The 22,943-nt window shown below is 36.4% G+C and overlaps 1 protein-coding gene across 4 annotated transcripts in view; it reads right to left on the minus strand.

The window, feature by feature from the left end:
* The window catches only part of Lyst (lysosomal trafficking regulator), a 157,750-nt gene that overhangs the window by 74,804 nt on the left and 60,003 nt on the right, over nt 1-22,943 (minus strand). For all 4 annotated transcript variants that reach the window (XM_076939358.1, XM_034509980.2, XM_076939355.1 and 1 more), the window contains exons 15-23: nt 22,314-22,474; nt 20,634-20,824; nt 18,389-18,634; nt 14,366-14,539; nt 7,843-7,992; nt 6,843-6,980; nt 4,631-4,829; nt 3,604-3,735; nt 729-1,344 (exon numbers count right to left, since the gene is read on the minus strand). In XM_076939358.1, coding sequence (XP_076795473.1) covers nt 729-1,344; nt 3,604-3,735; nt 4,631-4,829; nt 6,843-6,980; nt 7,843-7,992; nt 14,366-14,539; nt 18,389-18,634; nt 20,634-20,824; nt 22,314-22,474 — 2,007 coding nt within the window. The remainder of the gene's footprint in view (nt 1-728; nt 1,345-3,603; nt 3,736-4,630; nt 4,830-6,842; nt 6,981-7,842; nt 7,993-14,365; nt 14,540-18,388; nt 18,635-20,633; nt 20,825-22,313; nt 22,475-22,943) is intronic.

Consider the following 22,943-nt stretch of genomic DNA (forward strand, 5'->3'; position numbering starts at 1 on the left):
TCACATATGCTACTTAAACAATTCGAAGTTAAAAATCTAGGTCCTGCACAACTCCAGGGTAAGTCAACAGCCCAGCCTACATGGAGGAGGAGCTTATGATTCTTCACCCCTAACTAAGCATCTATGGACAGCCAATTGCTTCTGAGGGAGGATCAGTTTTTTTTTTTTAAAGGTGTGGCCCACGGTGGGCTGACCTCTCTCCAGTGGAGGCCAACATACTCATGAGTATATATGCAGCACAAACTGGACTTGGTGGATTATTAAAAAAACAACAGACAGAGAACATGAAGTGGGGAGTGGATAAGGTAGAGAGTAGAAGAGTGTATCTTAAGGTGTTTGGAGATGTATAAAATTCTCAAAGAATTAACAAATAAAATATATTAAAAAAAAAACAACTGAGGCTCTCAGTTGCTTTTGCTGCATTTCAAATGTCCTACAGTGAACATTTCATTACCAGAGAAAGTTTCATCACTCAGGATCACAGACACTATCTAAAAACATCAATCTGACGACTTCTCTGAACTTAGGATTTTTCTGTCTAATAAACCACAAGAGAGATTTTTCTTACAGAGTTATCTGGCTTTTGGGTGAGTATAGAATTCAGTGTTGTCTAACAATGAAATAAATGAGAAGGGATCTTTCTGCTTGGTATTAATGTAATATGATCAGAAGTGACATAATGAAGACATTTCTAGTGCAGGGATTCTGAGGCAAGAAAACATGAGTACCTGTGGGTGCTTGTGGCTCGGTTGTAGTTTGCCACATAAGCAGAAGAAAAGGTGAAGTTTTCCCAATCATCAGCGTTCCTATCAACAAGACTTGGCCATCTGCTAGCAACCGCAGATCCATTCTGAGAGGGAAATGCAAGCCCAAGGCTTGCAATCGTGCTGTGACTTCGCTGGAATGAGGCCAGGCCCTTGAGGTTATCAGGTCGACGTGGATAAGATTCATCCCCAGGACTGTCATCATCTGATCTGGGCTCAGTTCTCAAGTCTTTGTGATCTACTCTGGCCATGGGAAACCTCAGGGATCCTCTGGAGACCCAGCTGGCAGAGGCCTGGGCTGCAAGAAGTGCCTCCATTTCACAAACAGTTTTTGCAGACTCACAGCTACTGATGAATGCTTCCTCTCTGCTTGTTTTCAGTGTATAGGGACTCCCTAAAGGATTCTGTTTCTCTGGGTTGGCATCTGCAATATTTTGTAACTTGTCAACACTAGCGCCCAAACTTCCAGCCAGTTTTTGTGCTTGAATTAATGGCGAGTAAGTAGGAAATGCTGGTAGACTTCTAGATCGAACCATCTGGGAGGCCATCCGCTGTGGAACAATACTGGAAGAACTGGTTCCTAGTGAATGTAGACAGAAAAACAGTGCTTAAAAGTCTACTAAAAAGTACCACTTCTCTTCTATAACACAATTCACAACCATGCCACAGCCCACCTTGCCTTGCACTACTCAACAATTATACATGATAATTTTCCTAGCCAAAAAATGCTTACAATTCATATGTGCCAAAACTATTTTTCTTTTAACTACATTTTATTAAACTTTCAAGACATGTCTTTTCCTGTTTCATTAACAGAATAAAGTATTGATGGCATGGCTTAAAGTCATTAGGATTAATGGTTCAGAAATTAGGCAAATTGGAGTACAATTTAATTTCCTTAGGCCAGCAACAAGGTACAAACAGGACAAAGTGGAAAGGACTCAGGCTTTGCAAGAAGACATGACTAACTCAAATAAAAGTTCTGTGAGTTCAGTAATCACAGGTAAATCATTGAATTACTATATAAGTGGTAGCTTCTAAAAATGTACGATGAGAGTTCAAAATATCAACTTTGCAGGGAATTTTTAAGGATGAAGAGAGCTCATGTGTGATACACCTGATATAATACCCAGACTATAACAGTTGCTTAATAAAAAGTGGTACTTGTCATTATTACACAAAACGGCCCTCTAACTATTTCTGTTCTTTATCCTCTATTTCTGTAGTTACTAATGAGAGATAATCATCTCTCTTCTTCATAGCTCTCCAATTTAATGGTGATAACACTATGCTAAGGAGACCAGAAAAATCCCTTATGAGCACAGGATATAGGTACAGATTACCCAAAAATTGGCTGTGAACCAGCAACAATGGAGCAATAGCACCAGGCCAATAGCTACGAATTTCCATTCTCAGGCTCTGGCCTATACCTGCTCTTCAAGAATACAAGAAAGCAGTATATAGAAACCTGTGTTTGAGTGAGATTATCAGGTGTCTGTATGCATGTTCAAGTCTTATAATTATGATACAGTAAATAGCTTCTGAAAGAACTATTCTAGAGGCAACGCTTTGTGCCGATAAAACAGATACACAGCTTGAAAACTCTTTCCTAGTGATTTCTTGATTTTGGCTGGCAGGCTAAAGTTGCTAAAAGGTTGTTCAAGTAATCTAGAAAAATGGAGCATAACTATATTTGAAAATATTTCAGAATGATACAATTTTTAAAAACAAATTTCCTAAAAATACTAGATGAAACTCATTAAAACATAGCCTTAAATATTATAATAAATGACCATAAAAAAAAAAACTACACTGATTGTAGGGTTGGTAAAGATCTTTTCCCAATCTGCTGGTTTCTGTTTTATCCTATTGACAGTGTCCTTTGCCTTACAGAAGCTTTTCTGTTTCATGAGGTCCCATTTGTCAATTGATTATCTTAGAGCCTGAGCCATTGGTGTTCTGTTCAGGAAATTTCCCCTGTGCCAATCAATGTGTTTGAGGCTCTTTCCCACTCTCTTCTATTAGATTCAGACAGAATAACTGAAATGCTTTGGAAAATAAACACAATTAGAGATTAACACCCATACATCTTGTCCTGCTTTACTGTAGCTCTACTTTGCCTCTAAGATTTAGTAGCTGTTTTACAGTAGAGTAGAAGATAAGCCTGTCCTGACAATAAAGAGGGCAGCTGCTGCTGGGAATGAGAAACAAGTAGGCCCAGTTCATGTCCAGGAAATCTACTCATACTGTGTACTCTATTAAGAGTAATTAGGATGACAGGAAATTACTATGAGCTTAAAGACTTAAACACTCATTCTTATGGAAAAAGAAAAGAGAATTAGCTCCCTGCACACAAGAAATGATGGGGCAAGCATTTAAAGCAGTGAAGCTGGCTGGCTAGGAACCACAGTTGGGTTTCTCAAGTCAACAGCCACAGGCTAAGATACGGAAGATAGCATCTAAGAAGCTGTTGCATTTCTGGCTAACACTGTAGCAGCACAGGGAACTGGGGCAGTGTCACAGACAGGAGGTTGGTAGAGTGGTTCAAAGGGAAGACTGCCTCCTCTTCTAGCTACCAAAACTTCCACATGGATCTTCTTTCTAGAAGGAGGACTAAAGTCCCTTCTCCTACATTCCCCTCTCTCTCTCATGTCCTGTGTGTGTGTATGTGTGTGTGTGGGGGGGTACAAATTAGTTTTGGCACATAAAAATAGATTCTTTAAACATACTTTGGGCTGGATATCACTATGTTATACTGCTACAATATGCACAATTTAACATCCATGAACATTCAAAACTGAAATAATATGAGCAGTAGTTTAATCTTTGCTATTATTACCTTCAGGAGGAGATGCAGTAAAGGCAGACGGGCTTATTACCAGAAATCCAGGGCTGGGAACAGATTTCCCTCCACTACTAGAATGCCTCAGGTACATGATTGACTGAACTTTCTCCTGAAAGATCTTGCCATCTGGAATTCAAAATGGTTTTGAGGCAGCAAAAATTTTAAAGTAGGGTAAAACAAAAATAACTTTTAAAAGTAAATCATTAAACATGAATTTTGACCAAAAAAAAGTTCAAAGCGAAACAAATAAGGCTTGCTCCATACTATTAAATACAGTTTCTAAGTATTCCCTTTACAATTTCTCACCTTGGATTTTGTGACAGTTGACTATCAGTCTGCATTAGATTTTACAGTCTCTGAACTCCAACTGTCTTAACAATTATTTCTGTGCTTTCACATTTTACAGTTCTCCTTTACTGTGCAATTCTGATCACTCCAAAATAGACTGTTAACCTGTTTATCCCTTGAATATGAACTGTGACATATGCCTATATATTAGATTTTTAAGTTTTAATTTGTGTATATATATTAGCTTTTACATGTATACCTGGTACCTGCAAAGGTCAAAAGAAGTTATCAGATCCCCTGGAGATAGAGTTATAGGCAGTAGTAGATAGGTGCTGATCTGAACTTAAGGCCCTCTGAAAGAGCAGCAAGTGCTCTTAGCCACTAAGCCATCTCTCTGGCCTGTGTTTTATATTTTTATGAATTCTCTTCAGTATATAATAAGAATCCTAAGTAATACTTCCAGTTTAATCATCCTTTTCAGGTTCATACTGAAATTTTCCATCTTGACTTTTTAAATGTACTATCAACACATAACTGCATTATCTTTTTTGCTCTCATTCACACCTCTGTTTATTCTCTGGATTTATCCAGTAACTCACTGCCTTTTATCCCCAACATACAGTTAGGGCCTTTTCCAGCACAGAGACCATTCAATAAATATCAAAACAAATATGGATCAGCAGGAAAAAGACAGGAGTAGAAATGGTTACAATCTAACAATGACCTTACTCACCTATGTGCAAAGAGAAGTAAAAGTTTGTGGGGTTGTGACAAACGTAAGTATTAGTAGGAGGGTGTACTGCTAACAAGAAATTGAAGATAACTGTCAATAATTCCAAGTCTGGAGGAGAACCAAGAACTTCTGCGATGATTTTCACAAATGATCTACAAACTTCTCGGGGCATGGATGTAAGCTGCCCCTCTCTGTGTTCCTGTAAAAATAAAAGCCAAAATCATTTTAGATTTAAAGAACAGTCAGCTAATATTTTTTATTTAAATAAGATAGCCCTTTAAAAATCATTATTATTAGTGTTAGAGGTGCACATGTAGAGGTCAGAAGACACCTTTGTAGAGTTGGTTCTCTCCTACTTTAATGTAGGTTCTAGGAATCAGATTTAGGTCATCAGGCCTATATGGCAGGCACCCTACCTGTCAAGTCATCTCACTGATATTCCTAAGATAGAATTTTGTTGGTTTACTACTCTAGTCTGACCATATTTAACATTAATTTGAAGTACTACTTCTCAACCCAGGTAATCTTGCCATTAAAAATTAATTATAAGTGATGGCAATTTAATTCTAGCCCTCTTAAGTTAGTTAACTGAGCCAAGTTACATTGCAGAATTCATGCCCAAGTATGCAATGTGGCCCCATACTTAGATTGACATTGCCATGCTGTCTCTTTGTCTATATGAATAATGTTAACAGTAGTACATATGCTCAGTTTACAAATTCAGTGACACCACAGAGAAACCCTATTTTGAAAAACAACAGCAAATTTTTTTTCAATGACACAAACTCTTAGAACAGCACCTCAGACACTAAGCCCTGTGCAGGGTAACCATCTTGTAATTCAAAACTCTATAGACCAGAACAGCTTTAGATTTCAGGGTTTTGGATTTGGAGGATATTTGTACAGACTTTATAGATGAGTATCTAAAAGCCCCAAATCAGAAATGTTCCAGTCTTAAATTTCTTAGTGCATATAGCCATAAAAACTTCAGTTCTTTTAATACTAGCATCACTGTTAGTACTGTTCTTCACTACGGCTACTAGTTCTGCATGGACGTCTTATAATATACCAAACAAGTTACAGCAATATCCTGTGCCCCAGCTCACAAAGTCCTTTCTCACAGTGGTTATTACAGTGGTCTTATCTTTCACTTCTAGAATACGGGCTTAAATGGTTATCTGACTAGCTTAAGCCACACAAAGAAACAAATAATTGTACAACTATAACCAAACACGGGTCCAAGCTTCTTTGTGCTGTGGTGTCAACTGCTTGGATTATAGAACTTAGTAGGATATCATGCTTTACTAAAAATAGAGGCTGTCATAACTTGTTTATGTCTTTCAACTCCATCTCCTCAGAGGCTAGTAATTAACCTCCTGATTAAGGGCACAGAATATAAAACTGCCTTGTCTTCTGTCTCCCTATGTCCAAATATGACACACAGTTGTGCCTCCACTCCATTTATTGTTATGTACTGCTCGCTCAGAGTACTTAAAGGGGAGTTGTTAATTTTGAGACAATTTAGTCATCAGATCACACAGACTCCTTTGGGGTATTGCCATAGTATTTGGATTTTAACCCACCTATACAGTAAAGGTGTCAGGCTATAGAAGCAAAAGTACTGGCCTCATGAAACAGTAAAGATCCCATAGAACGTCTGGACTTATCTCACTTGACAAGATCAACATGTTTCAAACACTAAAAACAAAAACAAAACCTTGGGAATAGTCCAATATACCAACCAAGCAGATAAAAGGACATTTGTAAAGGCAGATTACAGCACAGACATAGTATGTAAGTTCGTGTCACTTTTTAACATAGTATTTTAGGTATATATCCATGTTGCTAATTAACATGTAAAATAGAGTATACTATGTTTATACTACATTTTATTTATTAAAAGCACACATGTGTAAGTTTTTATTTAAAGACCATATAGTGAGTTAGGAATCACTAACAGTTAATGTTCAGGAAACCACAAAATTACAAAGAAACATGCAGAAATTTAGTAGCTGTTCTTTTGTAGTTTGAGTTAGAGAAGATGACAGTGTAAATAAAGATCAGGAGGCAAGAGCTGAAAGAAAACACACTTACAGAGTAGGTAAGATAAAAGACAGAAAAAATTCCCATTGACAGGCTTGTGAATTCTGATGTGCACAGCAGTAGGTTATTAAATAGAAGCATCCCTGTAGAGAAGCTACATGAAAAGTACCTGTAAAACCTGACAAGTCAGTAGGAAGTGGTGAACTACGTGGGCGTTCAGCAACTGCTTGATATTAAACTGCTGCTGCTGGTGTTCTACCCGGATGAGGACTTCCAAAGCTGCTAGCAGAGTCTCCCACACACCTTGCTGAGAAAATAAACACACACCAATTAGCACACAGTTACGAAAACATGCTGTGGGCCTCTTAGAAGGCTAGAAACATAACTACTTAACATAACTACTGTGCATATTCTATTTCAAAGATTGAGTTTGTTGGTGTGGAGGGGAAAGCAAGTCTTAAAATTTATTCCATTCAGCTCATTATTACCTCAGGAAGTTCAAAGCTTTACACAGGGAACAAACTTCTGGATTTAAAATTAACATTACACTGAAGTAATAAAATTAACCTTTCTTCCAGAATGATAAGTGATTTTTACAAATATTTTATGAATTATTTAATACTTTAATATATGCATTTAATGTATTTTGATCATATTCACACTCCTCCACTAACTCCTTCTAGATGCACCTCATCTCTTCCCTATTTCATGTCCTTGTAAAAATGTTTATTTAGATGATTATATTTAAATGTCCTTTCAGGGTGAGAGGCCAGGACACTATAGCATACACCCACACTACAATATTCCTCAACCTCAGAAGAATAAAAAAAAACATCATGAATTAATTCAGGGGGCATTATACTAATATAATCATAAAGAAACAAATATTATATGATGTCATTTATATGTGATACTTAGAGTAGTTATCATCACAGACCCCAAGCTACCATGGCAGTTGTGAGGACGAGGAGAGGAAAGGGTCTGGTGGGTACAGAGCTCTGCCTTTATAATATGGAAACTGTGGAGGTGAATATTGGTAATGGCTATGTAACATCTGAATACAAGTAATGCTTCTGAATAAGGTACTTAAAATGATCATGGTAAGCACACCGAATGTTGTATGTATTTTACTACAATATACAGATGAAGTAAAAGTATATATTACATGCCTCTGCCTTATTCCATATCTTCCAATCAAGCAATAGTTCCTGCAGTAGTTTAACATCTTGGATTATAGCATGAGACTCAACATCCAACTTGAACTCTCCATGCTCACTGACGTGGATAACTTCTTCACCACAGCAACCTTCAAGAAGGGTCTACAGAAAATTAGCATTAATGTAAAATGCAGTAATGACTAATTAACCAAATACATGATGTTCACCAGAATTATCAAACTTTTTATCTCAGCAGTCATAAAGATTCAAATTCAAAGAAAAACTAGAAAGGAATTAAATATTTCTCCAAATATTTGTGTTATAAAACAATTCAACTTAGTTGTAAATCATAGATTTTCAAACATTTATGATAATTTTATTTCAAACACAGGGTAAAACACCTACAACTCATTTAGATTTTTAATTTTTGAAGTGCAGGGCTGGAACCCAGGGTGTATGTATGTATGTATGTGTGTGTGTATATATATATAAATATATATATATATATATATATATATATATTATAGATACTGACCAAACTTCTAGCTCTTGATTTATCCTTCTTGTTGCTTTGAGTTCACACTCCTGCATTTACTAATGTGTGACTCTATAACAGCTCTTTATCTCTCTATGCTTCTGTTGCTATCCCTATGACATGTTGAAATGTAGAAAGAATATAAACCACTACATTTGGAGCTAAAAAGAATGTTGATTTGTTTAGACTGTTTAATCCTCCAGATAACCTTGTGAGGTATAAATGACTATGATGCTTTTTTGTATAACATTCTAGAAGCCGGGATGGATACAGGTGAATTTAGTCCTTGGGTTTTAAGGATTATTTTTATTTAGTGTGTTCTACGTGCGTAGGTATATACGTGAGTGCAGTTGCCTTCCAGACCACAAAAGGGCATGCCTACTCCATACGAGGGAAACTCGTGCAATAAGAACAAGAGAACATGAATGTTCAGCTCTGAATATGATATCTATATCCACCTCCCTGCTCCCAAGACTCAGAGAACATCAAAGAAGACAGGAAGGAAAGAATGTAAGACCTATTAGAATTACATCTAGCTTCTCAATGGAGAGTCTAAAAGGCAGAAAGGTCTGGACAGGTATGTTGCAGACTCTAAGAGACCACAGATGCCAGCCCAGACTATTATACCAAGGCAAAACTTTCAATCACCATCACCATAAACGGAGAAAATAAGACATTCCATGATAAAGTCAAATTTAAACAATACCTATCTATACATCAAGCCCTACAAAAGGTGGTAGAAGGAAAACTCCAACCTAAGGATGTTAACTTCATACATGAAAACACAAGAAATAATCTCATATCAGTAAAATCAATAGAAGGGAAGTAAATATGCATATGTGTGTACACACACACTACCACCACCTCCTCCACCTCTACCACTGTCATCACCAACACCAACACCACGAACAACAACAAAATAACAGAAATCAACACTGGTGATTGATAACTCTCAACATGAAGGCTCTCACTTCCCTAATCAAAAGACCAAGACTAACAGAATGGATACAGAAAACACACCTCAGCATCAAGGATAGACAACACCTCAAGGTAAAGGGTTGGAAAAAATACATTCCAAATAAATGGACCTAAAAAGTGAGGTGGTTTAACTATTTTAATATCTAACAAAACAATGTAAAATCAAAATTAATCAAAAGAGATATGGAAAGACACTACATAATCATCAAAGGGAAGGTGTCACCAAGATGACATTTCAATTTAATATCTATGCCCTAAACACAGGGTACCCAAGTGTATATAAGAAACACTACTACATGTGAATCATACATTGACCCTCACTCCCTGACAGTGAGAGACTTTAATATCCCACTCTTACTAATGGACAAATCATCTAGACAAAACCTAGAGAAATACTGTAGGTAACCAATGTTATAAACCAAATAAACCAAAGAGATATTTACAGACCATTCTCCCCAATCACAAAGAATATACCTTCTTCTTACCACCTCATGGAACTTTTTTCCAAAATTTATTCAGACACAAAGCAAGACTCAACAGATACAAGAAAATTGAAATAACACCCTGCATCATATCAGACCACTGTGTATTAAAGCTGTGTAACAACAACAGAATCAACAGAAAGCTTACAAACTCATGAAAACTGAACAACTCTCTACTGAATGGAAAATAGATCAAGACAGATATAACGAAAGAAATTAAAGACTTTCTAGAATTCAATGAAACACAGCATACCCACATTTATGTGACAAAAAGTGGTGCTAACACTAAATGTCAACATAAAAAAATTAGGAGAACTTATACTAACAACTAGGTAAAACACCTGAAAGCTCTAAAACAAAAAGAAGTAATAATACTCACAAGGAGTAGACAGCAAAAAATAATCAAACTGAAGGCTAAAATCAATAAAATAGAAACAAAGAGAGCAATACAAAGAATCAATACAGAGTCAGTTCCTTGAAAAAAACCCAAGAAGATAGACAAACCCTTATCCAAACTAACTAAAAGGTAGAGAAAGATTATCCAAACTATCAAAATCAGAAGCATAACAACAGACACTGAGGAAATCTAGAGACTCCTAAGAATATAAGAAGAACATAATTTAAATGTCCTATATTCCACCAAATTTTAAAATCTAAAATAAGGATAATTTTTCTTAATAGGTACCACTTATAAAAGTTAAATCAAGATCAGATAAACTGTTTAAACAGACCTATAACCCATAGTGAAATAAAAGCAGTCATCAAAGACCAACCAAAAGAAGCCCAGGACTAGATGATTTTACTGCAGAATTCTATCAGACTTTCAAAGAAGAGTTAACATTAGTATTCCTCAAATTACTCCACTAAATAGAAACAGAAGGAACATTGCTCAATTATTTTAATGAGGCTACAGTTACCCTGACACCCAAACCACATTAAGACTCAACAAAGAAAGAATTACAGACCAGCTTCTCATAAGAACATAGATACAAAAATATTCAATAGAATACTTGCAAACCAAATTCAAGAACACATCAAAAAATCATCTACCATGATCAAATAGGCCTCATCCCAGAGATGCAGAGATGGTTCAATATACAAAAATCTATAAATATAATTCACCATACAAACATATTGAATGAAAAAAAACACATGATCAATCTCATAAGATGTAGAAAAGGCCTTTAACAAAATCTAACACTCTTTCATAATAAAAGTCCTGGAGAGATCAGGGATACAAGGGACATACCTAAATATAAGAAAGGCAATATACAGCAAGCTGACAGCAACATCAAGTTAAATGGAAAGAAACTCAAAGCAATTCCACTGAAATCAGTGGCAAGATACGGGTGTCCACTTTCTCCATATCTGTTCAATACGGCACTTAAAGTTTAGCTAGAGCAATAAGACAACTGAAGGAGATCAAGGTGATACAAATTGGAAAGAAAAAAGTCAAAGTACTGTTAATTGTAGATGATATGATAATACAGATAAGGGACCCCAAAAATTCTACCAGGAAACTCCTACAGCTGGTAAACACTTCCAGCAAAGTGGCTGGATACAGGATTAATTTGAAAAAAAAAATCAGCAGCCCTCCTACACAAATAACAAATGGACTGAGAAAGAAATCAGGGAAATAACACCTTTCACAATATCCTCAACTAATATAAAATATCTTGGAGTAAGTGTAACCAAGCAAGTAAAAGACTTGTATGATAAAACTTGTATGATTAAAAAAAAGTCCCTGTAGAAAGAAACTGAAGATGTCAGAAGATGAAAAGATCTCCCATGCTCATGGGTCAGTAGGATTAACACAGTGAAAATGGCATCTTACCAAAAGCAATTCAGAGTCAATGTAATTGCCATCCAAATTCCAATAAATTTTTCACAAATCTTGAATGGACAATTCTCAACTTCGTATGGAAAAACAAAAGGCCCAGAAGGAGCTAAAACAATCCTGTACAATAAAAGAAATGTTGGATGTCCTACCATTCCCAATTTCAAGTTGTACGACAAGCAATAGCAAAAAGCCACATGGCATTGGCAAAAAAAAATAGACATGCTGGTCAATGGAACTGAACGAAGACCCAGTCATGAACCCACACACAGAAGGGCATCTGATTTTTGATAAAGAATTCAGAAATACACACAGAGAAAAAGCATCTTCTACAAATGATGTTGGTCTAACTAGATGTCTGCATGTAGAAAACCACAAATAGATCCATATTTATAACCCTGCACAAAACTCAAGGCCAGATAGATCAAAGACCTCAATGTAAAACCAGATACACTAAACCTGATAGAAGAGAAAGTGGAAAATATCTTCCAATGCAATAGAACAAGAAACTACTTCCTGAGTAGAACACCAATAGTGCAGCCACTAAGATCAACAATTAATACGTGGGACCTTGCGAATCTAAAAAGCTTCTGTATGGCAAAAGACATATCATTCAAACAAAGCATCAGCCTATAAATTGGGAAAAGATTTTTTACTAACGCCATATCCAATAAATATAAGAAACTCAGTATCAAAATAACAAATAATTCAATTAAAAATGGGGAAAAGATCTAAACAGAGAATTCTCAATAGAGGAATCTTAAATGGCTGAAATACACTTGAAGAAATGTTCAACATCCTTAGCCATTAACAAAATTTAAATCAAAACCACTTTGAGATTCCATCTTCTACTTGTCAGAATACCACAGGTGACAGCTCATGCTGGTGAAGGTGTGGAGCAAGAGAAACACTCCTCTACTGCTGGTGAGAGTGCAAAAAATATGGAAATCAATATGGCAGTTACTCAGAAAGTTATAAATCAATTTCCCTCAAGACCCGGCTATACCACTCTTAGGCATATACCCAAAGGACACTTCATCCTACCACAAACACACTTGCTCAACTATGTTCACTTTAGCTTATTCATAACAGCCAGAATCTGGAAACAACTTAGATGGCCCTTACAGGAGAATGGATAAAGAAATTGTGGTAAATTTACACAATTGAGTATTATTCAGCTGTCTAAAAAATTATATCCTGAAATCTGTAGGCAAATGTATGAAATTTAAAAAAATCATTGAATGAGATAAATCAGACCAAGAAAGATAAATATGGTATGTTTTCATTTATAAGGGGATATTAGTCATTAAGTAAATAATAATCAAACTATAATCCATAAACTCAGAGATGTTAGGTACAGAGGAGGAAACAGGGACAGGGGGCATGGATGCAGAAATCTCCTGAGGAAAAGGCTGAAAGAGTTAAGAGCCAGAGGGGATGGAGGATACCAGGAGAATAAGGCCTTTTGAAAGTAAAGTGCATATAAGCTCACAGGGACTAAAGCAGAAAGCAGAGGGCCTACATGGGTCTACACCACTTCCTCTGTGCACATGTTATAGCTATTAGTTTAGTATGTCTATGGGACTCCTAACTGTAAGAATGAGTATGTCTCTGTCTCTTATACTTGCCTCTGAGACTCTTTTCCTCCTGTTGTGTTGCCATGTACAACTTCAATATGATAGCTTTTTGCTTTATCTTATCATATTTTATTTTGTCATGTTTGGTTGTCATCTTAGAAACTTGTTTTTTTTTCTTATGAGAGACAGAAAGGGAGTGGATCTGGAGGGGAGAGGATGAAGAGGAACAGGGAGGAGTAGAAGGAGGAGAAACTATGATCAGGATATATTGTTTAAGAAGAAAATTTATTTCTAATAAGAAAATATAAAAAAGGAAAAAAAAGAACAAGAGAATATGAAGTTGGTAGGCAGTCTTGCTGGGGAGGGGTCCAGGAGAGCTAGAAGAGAGAAGTAGGAAGTAGATCTGACCAAAGTATTTTATGTACATGTATAAAATTCTCAAATAAAAAATAAAATATATAAAAAATTTCAGAGTTGGGAAATGGCTCAATTGTTAAAACATCTGCCTCACAAGAATGAGTACTTGAGTTTGAAAACTCTCATAAAAGTTAGATGTAGCTATGCATACCTGTAACAGCACTAAGGCAGGGCAGAAACCAGAACATTTAGCCAAGATAAACTTCAGGTTCAGTATGAGAACCCTATCTCAGAAATTAAGTTGGAGAGCTAGAGGAGGGCACCTGACATCAACCTCTGTCCTCTGTGAACACACACATACACACACCTGTATGTGCACTCACATGCACACATCCACACTAACAAGTGCATACATACAAACATGACAAACAACAACAACAAATTCTAACTGTAGCAACACGGATTGACTACAGCAATACATCCTGGGGGGAACTTTAAGTGTGAGAGTGAGATAAACAAGTTCATTAGCCCACAGAAGAAAGAACTTGCCATGGAATACATCTGTGTCTATTTAGATCTAAAATTCTTATGGTTATTTTCTTCTTTTCTAAAACACTTAGAAAGAAGAAAGAATTGGAAGAGGAGCATGGCTTGAACACATATACGTTAGTAAGTTTCCTTCATTTACCAGCAGCATAAAATCATTATGGAAAATTCTGATAACAGGTGTTACTGCATAGAAACAACAAGAAAGTTTTTGAGGTAATACCTTCAAAATGTGAAAGCCAACAATGCATTTCTGTTTGACCAACACTTGGTGAATCATAGAAAGTCCATTACAATTTTCCAATTCATGTGTTCTCTGTTGGCTGAACTTAATTAAAGACAAAACAACACGCAGAGCTAATGCTTGAGTTTCTTCACAGCTACTCACTTCAACAACCTGAAAACAAAAAGTAGATGTTTTTCTTCATCTGTTAATAGTAAAAATTTAATGTATGTAATTATCTATAATGTCATATCTAGCAATTTTTAATGCCTACACTATATTTACTTGTATTTAAATATTAATTATTAAAGATTTTAAATTATAGATACGCAAAACTGAAAATTATAAATTTCATTCTTTTTAAATCTCTCAAATATACTAAAATAAACAAAGATAACACTGACAGCTTTAGAGATCACTAGCATCTTATACCTATTAATCTGAAATGGGATTATAGAATTTGAGTTTTCCATGGTCTATCAAGAAACAGGCTCAAGTGCAGGCAAAGAGTCATAGACAACCCTCCCCACTCCCAAATTCCCATTACTGGGAGCCCCACAGGAACACCAAAGTACACAACCATAAGGTATATACAGAGGACCTCATTCAGACACATACAAGGTCCATGTTTGTCACTTCAGTTTCTATGAGTCCCTATGAGCCCTGCTTAGTTGATTCTGTGGGCCGTGTTCTCATGGTACCATGTTTGGCTATAATATGAGGGTTTGTGCCTAGACTTATTGTATCTGGTTAGGCCATGTTCAGTGGATATCTCTGGGAGTCCCCCCCCCCCCCTTTTTTAAAAAGGGAAACAGAGGAGTAATTGATCTGAGGGAGAAAGTAGAAACTTAGAGGAGTGAAGGGAGGGAAACTCTAGTCGGGATATAAAGTATGAGAGAAGAATAAAAGTTTAAAAAAAAAAAAAAAGCAGCCAGGCAGTGGTAGTGCACGCCTTTAATCCCAGCACGTGGGAGGCAGAGGCAGGTGGATTTCTGAGTTCGAGGCCAGCCTGGTCTACAGAGTGAGTTCCAGGACAGCCAGGGCTACACAGAGAAACCCTGTCTCGAAAAACCAAAACAAAACAAAAAAAAAAACCAAAAAAAAAAAAAAAAAAAAAAAAAAAAAAAAAAAAAAAAAAAAAAAAAAAAAAAAAGCAGACTCAACATCATGTTATGGGAGACATAAAGAAGCAAAGGGTACGGTACAATGTACCAGTGAGGTAAGCACTGTAAAGCACAAAGATAAAGGCAAAAACAAAAAACACATCTTGTGCCTAGAAGCATAGTTCAACCAATGCCTCTGATACCTTTGACTGAGACAGCCACTAGGCAAGAATTGCCACTTTCCTTCTACAGACAAATTACTGTCCAGAAAAGGACACACTTGCAGAATAGTCGACTGATTATATCTGCCTAGACAGAGTAGTCAGCCCTTAATAATTCTGCAGCACTAAGGTCTGTCAGATGATCCTGGGCCAGAAGGCAGAAGAACAGATGCTCCAACGTTTTGAAGTAGAGCGGGTGTCCAGGTGTTCAGAGGTCTCTATAAATTGGCTAAGTTTTAGAAACTATGATTTGTGCTTCCCACAATTATAGTTAACTCAGTCATTCTGGATTTCTGATGGGGTTGAAAACATATAGCTATTGACCTTAAGAGAAAAGACTTGAGTGGATGGTCGTCAGCTGACATTCATCCTAAAGCCAGGTTCAGAACTGCATGTTTTAGTTAGAATAGATGACAGAGGAGCTGGTTAGTCAACAAAAGGATGGACTGGGTATTAGGACTATCCTGTACCTCACTGGTACAAATTGGCATAATTATGTTCTAATTGCATTTTGAAAGAAAAGTTTCATTTTAACAGGAAGGGTGATGTGTAGGAGGAGCTAAGGTAGGAGGAGTACTGAGAGGAAGAAAAGGAGTAAGAAGAGGAGAAGAAGAAAGAGAGGAGAAGCTAGATGAAGAAAGAGAGAAAGAGGGGGGGAGACAGGGAGGCAGAGGTTCAAGTATCTCCACCAGTCAAAGATAGTTGTTATATCTAGGTCAGTCAGTGGGTTACACCTCTGATTGAACAATTCCAAACTTATAAAGCCTATGATTAACATTATTTTTAAAAAATGTATAAATGCAAAAAGGAAAAGGGGGCATGGGATAGGGGTTTCCTAAGGGGGGTGGGGAGGAATGGGGAAAGGGGATGCCATCTGAAGTGTAAATAAAATATCTAATAAAAAAAAACAAAAAACAAAAAACAAAAAACAAAAAAAAAGAACCAGGCATGATTATTCCAATAAAAGTCAAAAGACAGGATTTAGAATTCTATTGCACATACATTCAGGATCTGGCACAGCACCCACTTCTGACTCCTCTATTGGTTTAAGGGAGGCAGCACTAAGAAGGTAACCTGAAAAGGAAGGCAGGCTCTGCCTGGGTATGGGGAACACAGGGATATGGGGAATGGGCACAGGGCACACCTAGAAAGTCACAGGCCTACACTGGAACACCTAAAGGTTCACATTTTTGTTTGGCAGAAAATTAGGCTTAAAAGACAGACTGTTTATATAAGGCTTTTAGGAAAAATACATTTTATCTTTATAGGAAGCAGAAGAATACTTAACACATTTTAAATTTTAAATGTGAAAACATACTTTAAAAGTCAATTAGCAAGAACATAAATGTATGCACAGTAGAAATTAAATGTTTTTTTTCTAGGATCCAATTATATTTACTACCTGAATAAAATAGGAAAAACCAAGGGCATACATATTGAAATTATAATGTGAAAAGAGATCACGACAATCTATTCACCTAGATACTAGATAGGGAAAAGCAGTAGGAGAATGAATGACGAGACAGGAAACACACTAGGGTAGATAAGATGCTAGGAAGACTTTTACTAAAACTCTGACAAGAACAAATGCTGGTACACCCTTTGTTGCAAAATTAGATCAAAGGTGGCCTCATTAAAGGCAGGGAGCTCCTTAAGAACTTACTGTGAAAATCTGATTTTTACAAGTATGCTTAGGGATAAAATAAAATGGCATTCTAAGGATAAAGGAAGATCAGCATTGCTTTAAACAGGGTATAGACCTGAGGAAGTAGAAATTATATGTAGCAAAACAAGGTTATTTGTGTCCAGAAGGTTTTTTTTTCCAGCAAACCTTAAAATAGAAAGTAGTATTAAATTATGGACTGTTCATTCTCTATCAGGAAAGATACTCTTCCTGCCTGTGAGTAGCTAAGGAGAGAAGATAAATAAATGGTTTATTTTAAATGATGCTTATAGACAAAGTATTTTTTAAAAGGGAAATATATATTGGATCTAGAGAGATGACTCAATGGTTAAGGGAGCTTGCTGCTTTGCCAGAGGACTGGAGTTTGGTTCCCAGCACCCAAGTCAGGTGACACACAGCTACCTTCTACCAGTATATACACATATTATGTGATTACACACGCAACACATACACATAATTAAAACGGATAAATCATTTAAAAACATTTCTTTTTTAAAAATTTCTTTCACATCATTAGTATTATATGTATTTTCCTTCCAGAAGGCAATTTAAAATCTCACATATTAAACATTTACTTGTTCCAATTACATTTGTATGATAATAGAAAACTTCTAAGATCTTCAAAAATTAAAATAAACCCTTTTTATCCATGGCCGAAAGTTTGGTATCAACTGTAATATGTGATAATTTTTTGTCTTAAAGTTTTACATAGTTGAGTATAGCTTCTTTTGGTACTCTATACGAAGCCTTACAATTTATCAATAAAAGAGATGAAGCGGGCTGGAGAGATGGCTCAGTGGTTAAGAGCACTGACTGCCCTTCCACAGGTCCTGAGTTCAATTCCCAGCAACCACATGGTGGCTCACAACCATCTGTAATGGGATCTGATGTCCTCTTCTGGTGTGTCTGGAAAAACAGCTACAGTGTACTCATATAAACATAATAAATACATCTTTAAAAAAAAAAAAAAGAGATGAAGCTTCTATTCAGACAAAACTATATTCATGATTCTTACCCTAGCAAAGAGAAAAACAAATAGACCAGCCCCGCCAATCTCATGCAGAATGCCTTGGATGGTTTTACATTCCGTAGGTTGAAGGCTTTTGAGTTGAGAAGGTTCTAGTAAGATGCTCTGGGCTTCCTTTGAGCTGAAGGGTCTTTGGGAGAGCTGAGTTTTCACTTGGCCCTTGAGTCGAATCACAGGTTCATAGATGGTGTACTGAGCAGGACAGTAAGTTGTATAAACAACTGAAAGACTTTCCTAAAACACAAACATTTTCATTTAGTGACAAAACAAAGTTTAAAATGTTACCTATCAACTAGCAAATGTTTCAATAAGAGACACTTAACTAATTTTTATTTTTTAAAAGATAGCTACTACACTAAACAAAGATGGACAGAGAGGCATAGCAGCCTCCCACAATGGAAACGACCAGCTAATCAAGGGGTGATCAATAACATGAAGCACAGCTGAGGATTCTGGCTTTGATATGTCCAGAATAAACATGAAATTAAAATATAAATACTACTAGCTATGGCTAAGCCTTTTTTCTCATTATTCAGAGAATTCTTTATTAGTACTATAATCAAACTCACATAGATCGATTTTATATATTTAATAAAGGAGAGCTAAGTCTTCTGCTCTTTATTTTTTTCTGCTCTATATTTATTTTATTTTTCTCAGCTTATTTTTGGCACTACTCTAAATTCTTAGAAATCGAGGACTCTGGGCTAATTTACCCCAAGTTTTTGTTTTGGATTTGCTCATAGGCTGCCTACTTAGTTAAATGTGTCTCTGAGGGAGTTAAAGAATGTACAGGTCAGAGGGCATCGGAGGACACCAGAGCACGGCCCACTGAACCAACTAAACAGGGCTCACAGAGACCAAAATAGAAAGCATAGGGACTGCATCGGTTTGTACCAGGTCTTCTGTGTATATACTAAGGTTGTTAGCTTGACATTTTTGTGGCACTTCTAACAAAAGGAGAGGGAGTATCTCTGACTCTCCTGCCTGCTCCTGAGACTCTTTTCCTCCTATTGGGTTATCTTAGCCAGCCTTGATGTGCGGGCATTTGCCTTGTCTTATTATATTTTGTTTTGTTCTCTTTGGCTGTTGTCTCTTTCAAGCCTACTCTTTTTTGAACAGGAACAAACAGGGAGTGGGTCTGAGGGAGAGAGAAGATGGGGGGGTCATTAGGAGGAGTGGAAGGAGAGGAAACTGGTTGGGATGTGTTGTATAAAAGAAGAATCTATTTTCAATTTTAAGAAGGAGTGTCTCTGAATAGATTTTTCTTTCATTAGAACTAAGTTCCACACTGTCAGGATAAGTAAACAAAATTAAGTCAAATTTTTCTTTCACAGATAGTAGTTTCAATCAACAGTGGTCCATATCAAACTTCTCTGATCTAATCCTCACAGAAGTAAAAGAGAATCCTAGGATTTGGACACTTATAAGAAGCCATAGAAATTTAAGTAGTCTCATTAAGCATAGCACATGTCTTATCTACAGTATAACTGACTGGTGGTGCTATTAACAAGAATCTCCACCAGTAGCTCCTGAACTGTGCACTGGTAGAGCAAAATTAAAGAATGACGCAAAAAAGCAATAGGGAACAAATAGCAATACTTGGAAGGGAAAATGCCTACTTTATACTGACATTAATGAATAAATTATCTAAACCCTGAATATATGTTATTAAATTTTAATTGTGTGTGCACATATATATGTTACAACATACATATGGTTTTCCTTCTAGCTTTACATGGGTTCCAGGGTTCAGGCTGAGGTCACACACACAAGATCAGGCTTTCACAACAAACCTTTTTACCCACTGAGCCATCTCATGGTCCCTTAATACATGCAATTATAACTAACATTATAAGTGAATCTTTGTATTTATTTCTAAGTATGAAAAGAAATACAATGTGTGATTTTTTTAAAGACTATGTCAAACTGAAAGTGCTATATCTTCAATGTATCATAAACATTTCCCTGAAAGATTATTAGGTATAAAATAAACTTAGCTGATAAAATTGTTATATAAATATAATTTCAAACAAATAATACATACACTTAAAGCATGAAACAAGTTTAATAGGAGATTAAAGGTTTCACTTTTTTTTTAGAAAAAAACTTCACATTCTAAGAAAATAACAAAATTAAAAACTTTAAGAATCTAATTCACTGCTAATCATACATTCCAATGAACATATCTACATAAACCTTGTACAATGTTAAAACTTATGAAACTAAAACTTACAATTAAGAGACCAACATCCACATCTTTCTTGGTCATAAAAAGGTCTCTGATTTCTTCACATCTCAAAATTTCTTTATGAATGTATTTGGAGTAGTCGATCTCTGGCTTGCCATATTTACATGGCATTATGGATGTATAGTTGGGTCCACAAGCATACAGGTAAAAGGCCTCTTGTGAGCCAATCTTAGCTCCTGGATAAACAGAAAAGTAGAGCTAGTCATTTAAAGCATTTCAAGTAGAACTTCCCATAAATAGCAAGAAAATGAGGGGTGTGTGTGTGTGTGTGTGTGTGTGTGTGTGTGTGTGTGTCTGACAGATTCTTTCAGTTGTTTACTATATCTTCCAAAACTCAAAAGCTCAGTTTCCAAGTAAGTGTAAGGAAACTAACCTATGTAGACTGTGTTAATGATGCACAGATATAAAGTAAACTGGGAAGCTTTTCATTTTTTTTTGTTTGTTCCTTAAGATTGTGAATTTTAATTTAACCATGCTTAGGTTTTTTCTGCTGTGTTTTCTTTTTTGGGGGGGGGGGGAGAGGAGGGTTCTTGCTGTGTTTAAGATTTATTTATTTTTATGTGTATGGGCATTTTGCCTACATGAGTGCCTGGTGCCTGTGAATTTAGAAGAAGGCATTGGATCACTTAGAACTGGAGTTGCAGATGGTTGTGAGCCACCATGTGTGTTCTGGAAACTGAACCGTGTCCTCTGCAAGAGCAAGGAATGTTCCTAACCTCTGAACCATATATCCAGCCTCCCCACCCACCCTCCGCTTTGTGACAGGGTCTTGTTGTTGTTGTTGTTTGGACTTTTTGAGACAGATTTTTTTTGTATAGCCTCAGCTGTCCTGGAATTCACTCTTTAGAACAGGCTAGCCTTAAATTCACAGATCCACCTGCCTCTGCCTCCCAAGTGCTGGAACTAAAAGCATCTGCCACCACTTCCCAGCTGTTTTTTTTTTTTTATTTTTATTTTTATTTTAAGATTTTTAATTTTTTTTGATGAAAACTCTTTCTTGGTGCATTTCATTTTAAATGAAATTAGAATTAATGACTTTTATTTTCTTTCATCTAAACACACTCCAAATGTTACCATATGCCAGGTTTAATACTTTTTAAATGGTATATTTCATTGCTTTGGCAAAAATTCACTACTTGGATAAAATGCACCAAAATCATAAATAAAAGAGGGACAGGAGAAGTAGCTCAATGGTTAAGAGCACTAACTGATTTTGCAGAGGGCATGGATTTAATTCCCAGCATTTGCATGGCAGCTTACAACCTCCTGTGGCTCCAGCTACATGGGATGTGACCCCTTCTTCTGACTTCTGTGGATACCAGGCATATACAAACACATAAGCAGGCAAAACACCCCCTACACATTAAAAGTTATAAATAAGATTTACATAAATAGATTTCCTAGTTATGTCATTGTACTTCCCAAGCAATGCTGATTAAGTGTATAAGATGAGGTTACAAACTCCATCTCCACATCACATAGCAACTGTAAGGAAACATTCCATAATGAAATGGTAAAAATATCCTGAACGTGAATGTTAGAATCTTGGGAAAGAAGTACTTATTAAACACAAGTCAAAGAAGAGAGAACAGAATTACTCTCAGGTTAAATTATGTAAGATGTGTTAATTTAAAAATTGTAAATGTTTCATGGGGGGAAATATACCATTGAAGAGGAGCAAGTTCCCAAGGTCCCATTTTCCAGCTAATTGCAGAAACTCTTCTTGGGATGTTAAGCAATGACCAATCATGCAAAACGTTTTATTGCTGTCTGATGATAAGCTTGTTTTTCTTGGAAGCACAAAATCCAAGATGACATCAGTCTTCCTACATTAAAAACAAAGTTAAGTTAATGATATGTAGGAATACCATGAACGTTTAATAAGGGGACATTCCTGAACTTTTCTAGGTACTGGATTGTATCATACACAATGGGAGGGAAAAGAGGGTAGCCTCTGTCTCTTGGTCAGAGGTGCAGGCAGCAGACAGGACCATGTAGAGCAGATCCTACCTGTTGGCCAGGGAAGAAAACAAACGTTTGCTCCAAGCTCTCTTTGTCTCCTGGCTCGTACACATGCCCCTTCCTGGCGTTTGCTCCAAGTTGTCTTTGCCACCTGGCTTCTGCATGTGTGCCTCCTTGGCTCACAGAAACAAAGTAATAACCTCTCCTTATTTTGTCTAAGTCTCACATCTTGGAAATGATTCCTGATGTTCCATGAGTGTTGGAATCAGAGTTTCAGAATGTCCCCAACTTTTCTGTATTAAACTCTGAAATGCCAGTGTTTTTGTATTTTGT

Source organism: Arvicanthis niloticus, chromosome 8, assembly GCF_011762505.2.
Source record: "Arvicanthis niloticus isolate mArvNil1 chromosome 8, mArvNil1.pat.X, whole genome shotgun sequence".
Taxonomy (NCBI): Eukaryota; Metazoa; Chordata; class Mammalia; order Rodentia; family Muridae; genus Arvicanthis; species Arvicanthis niloticus.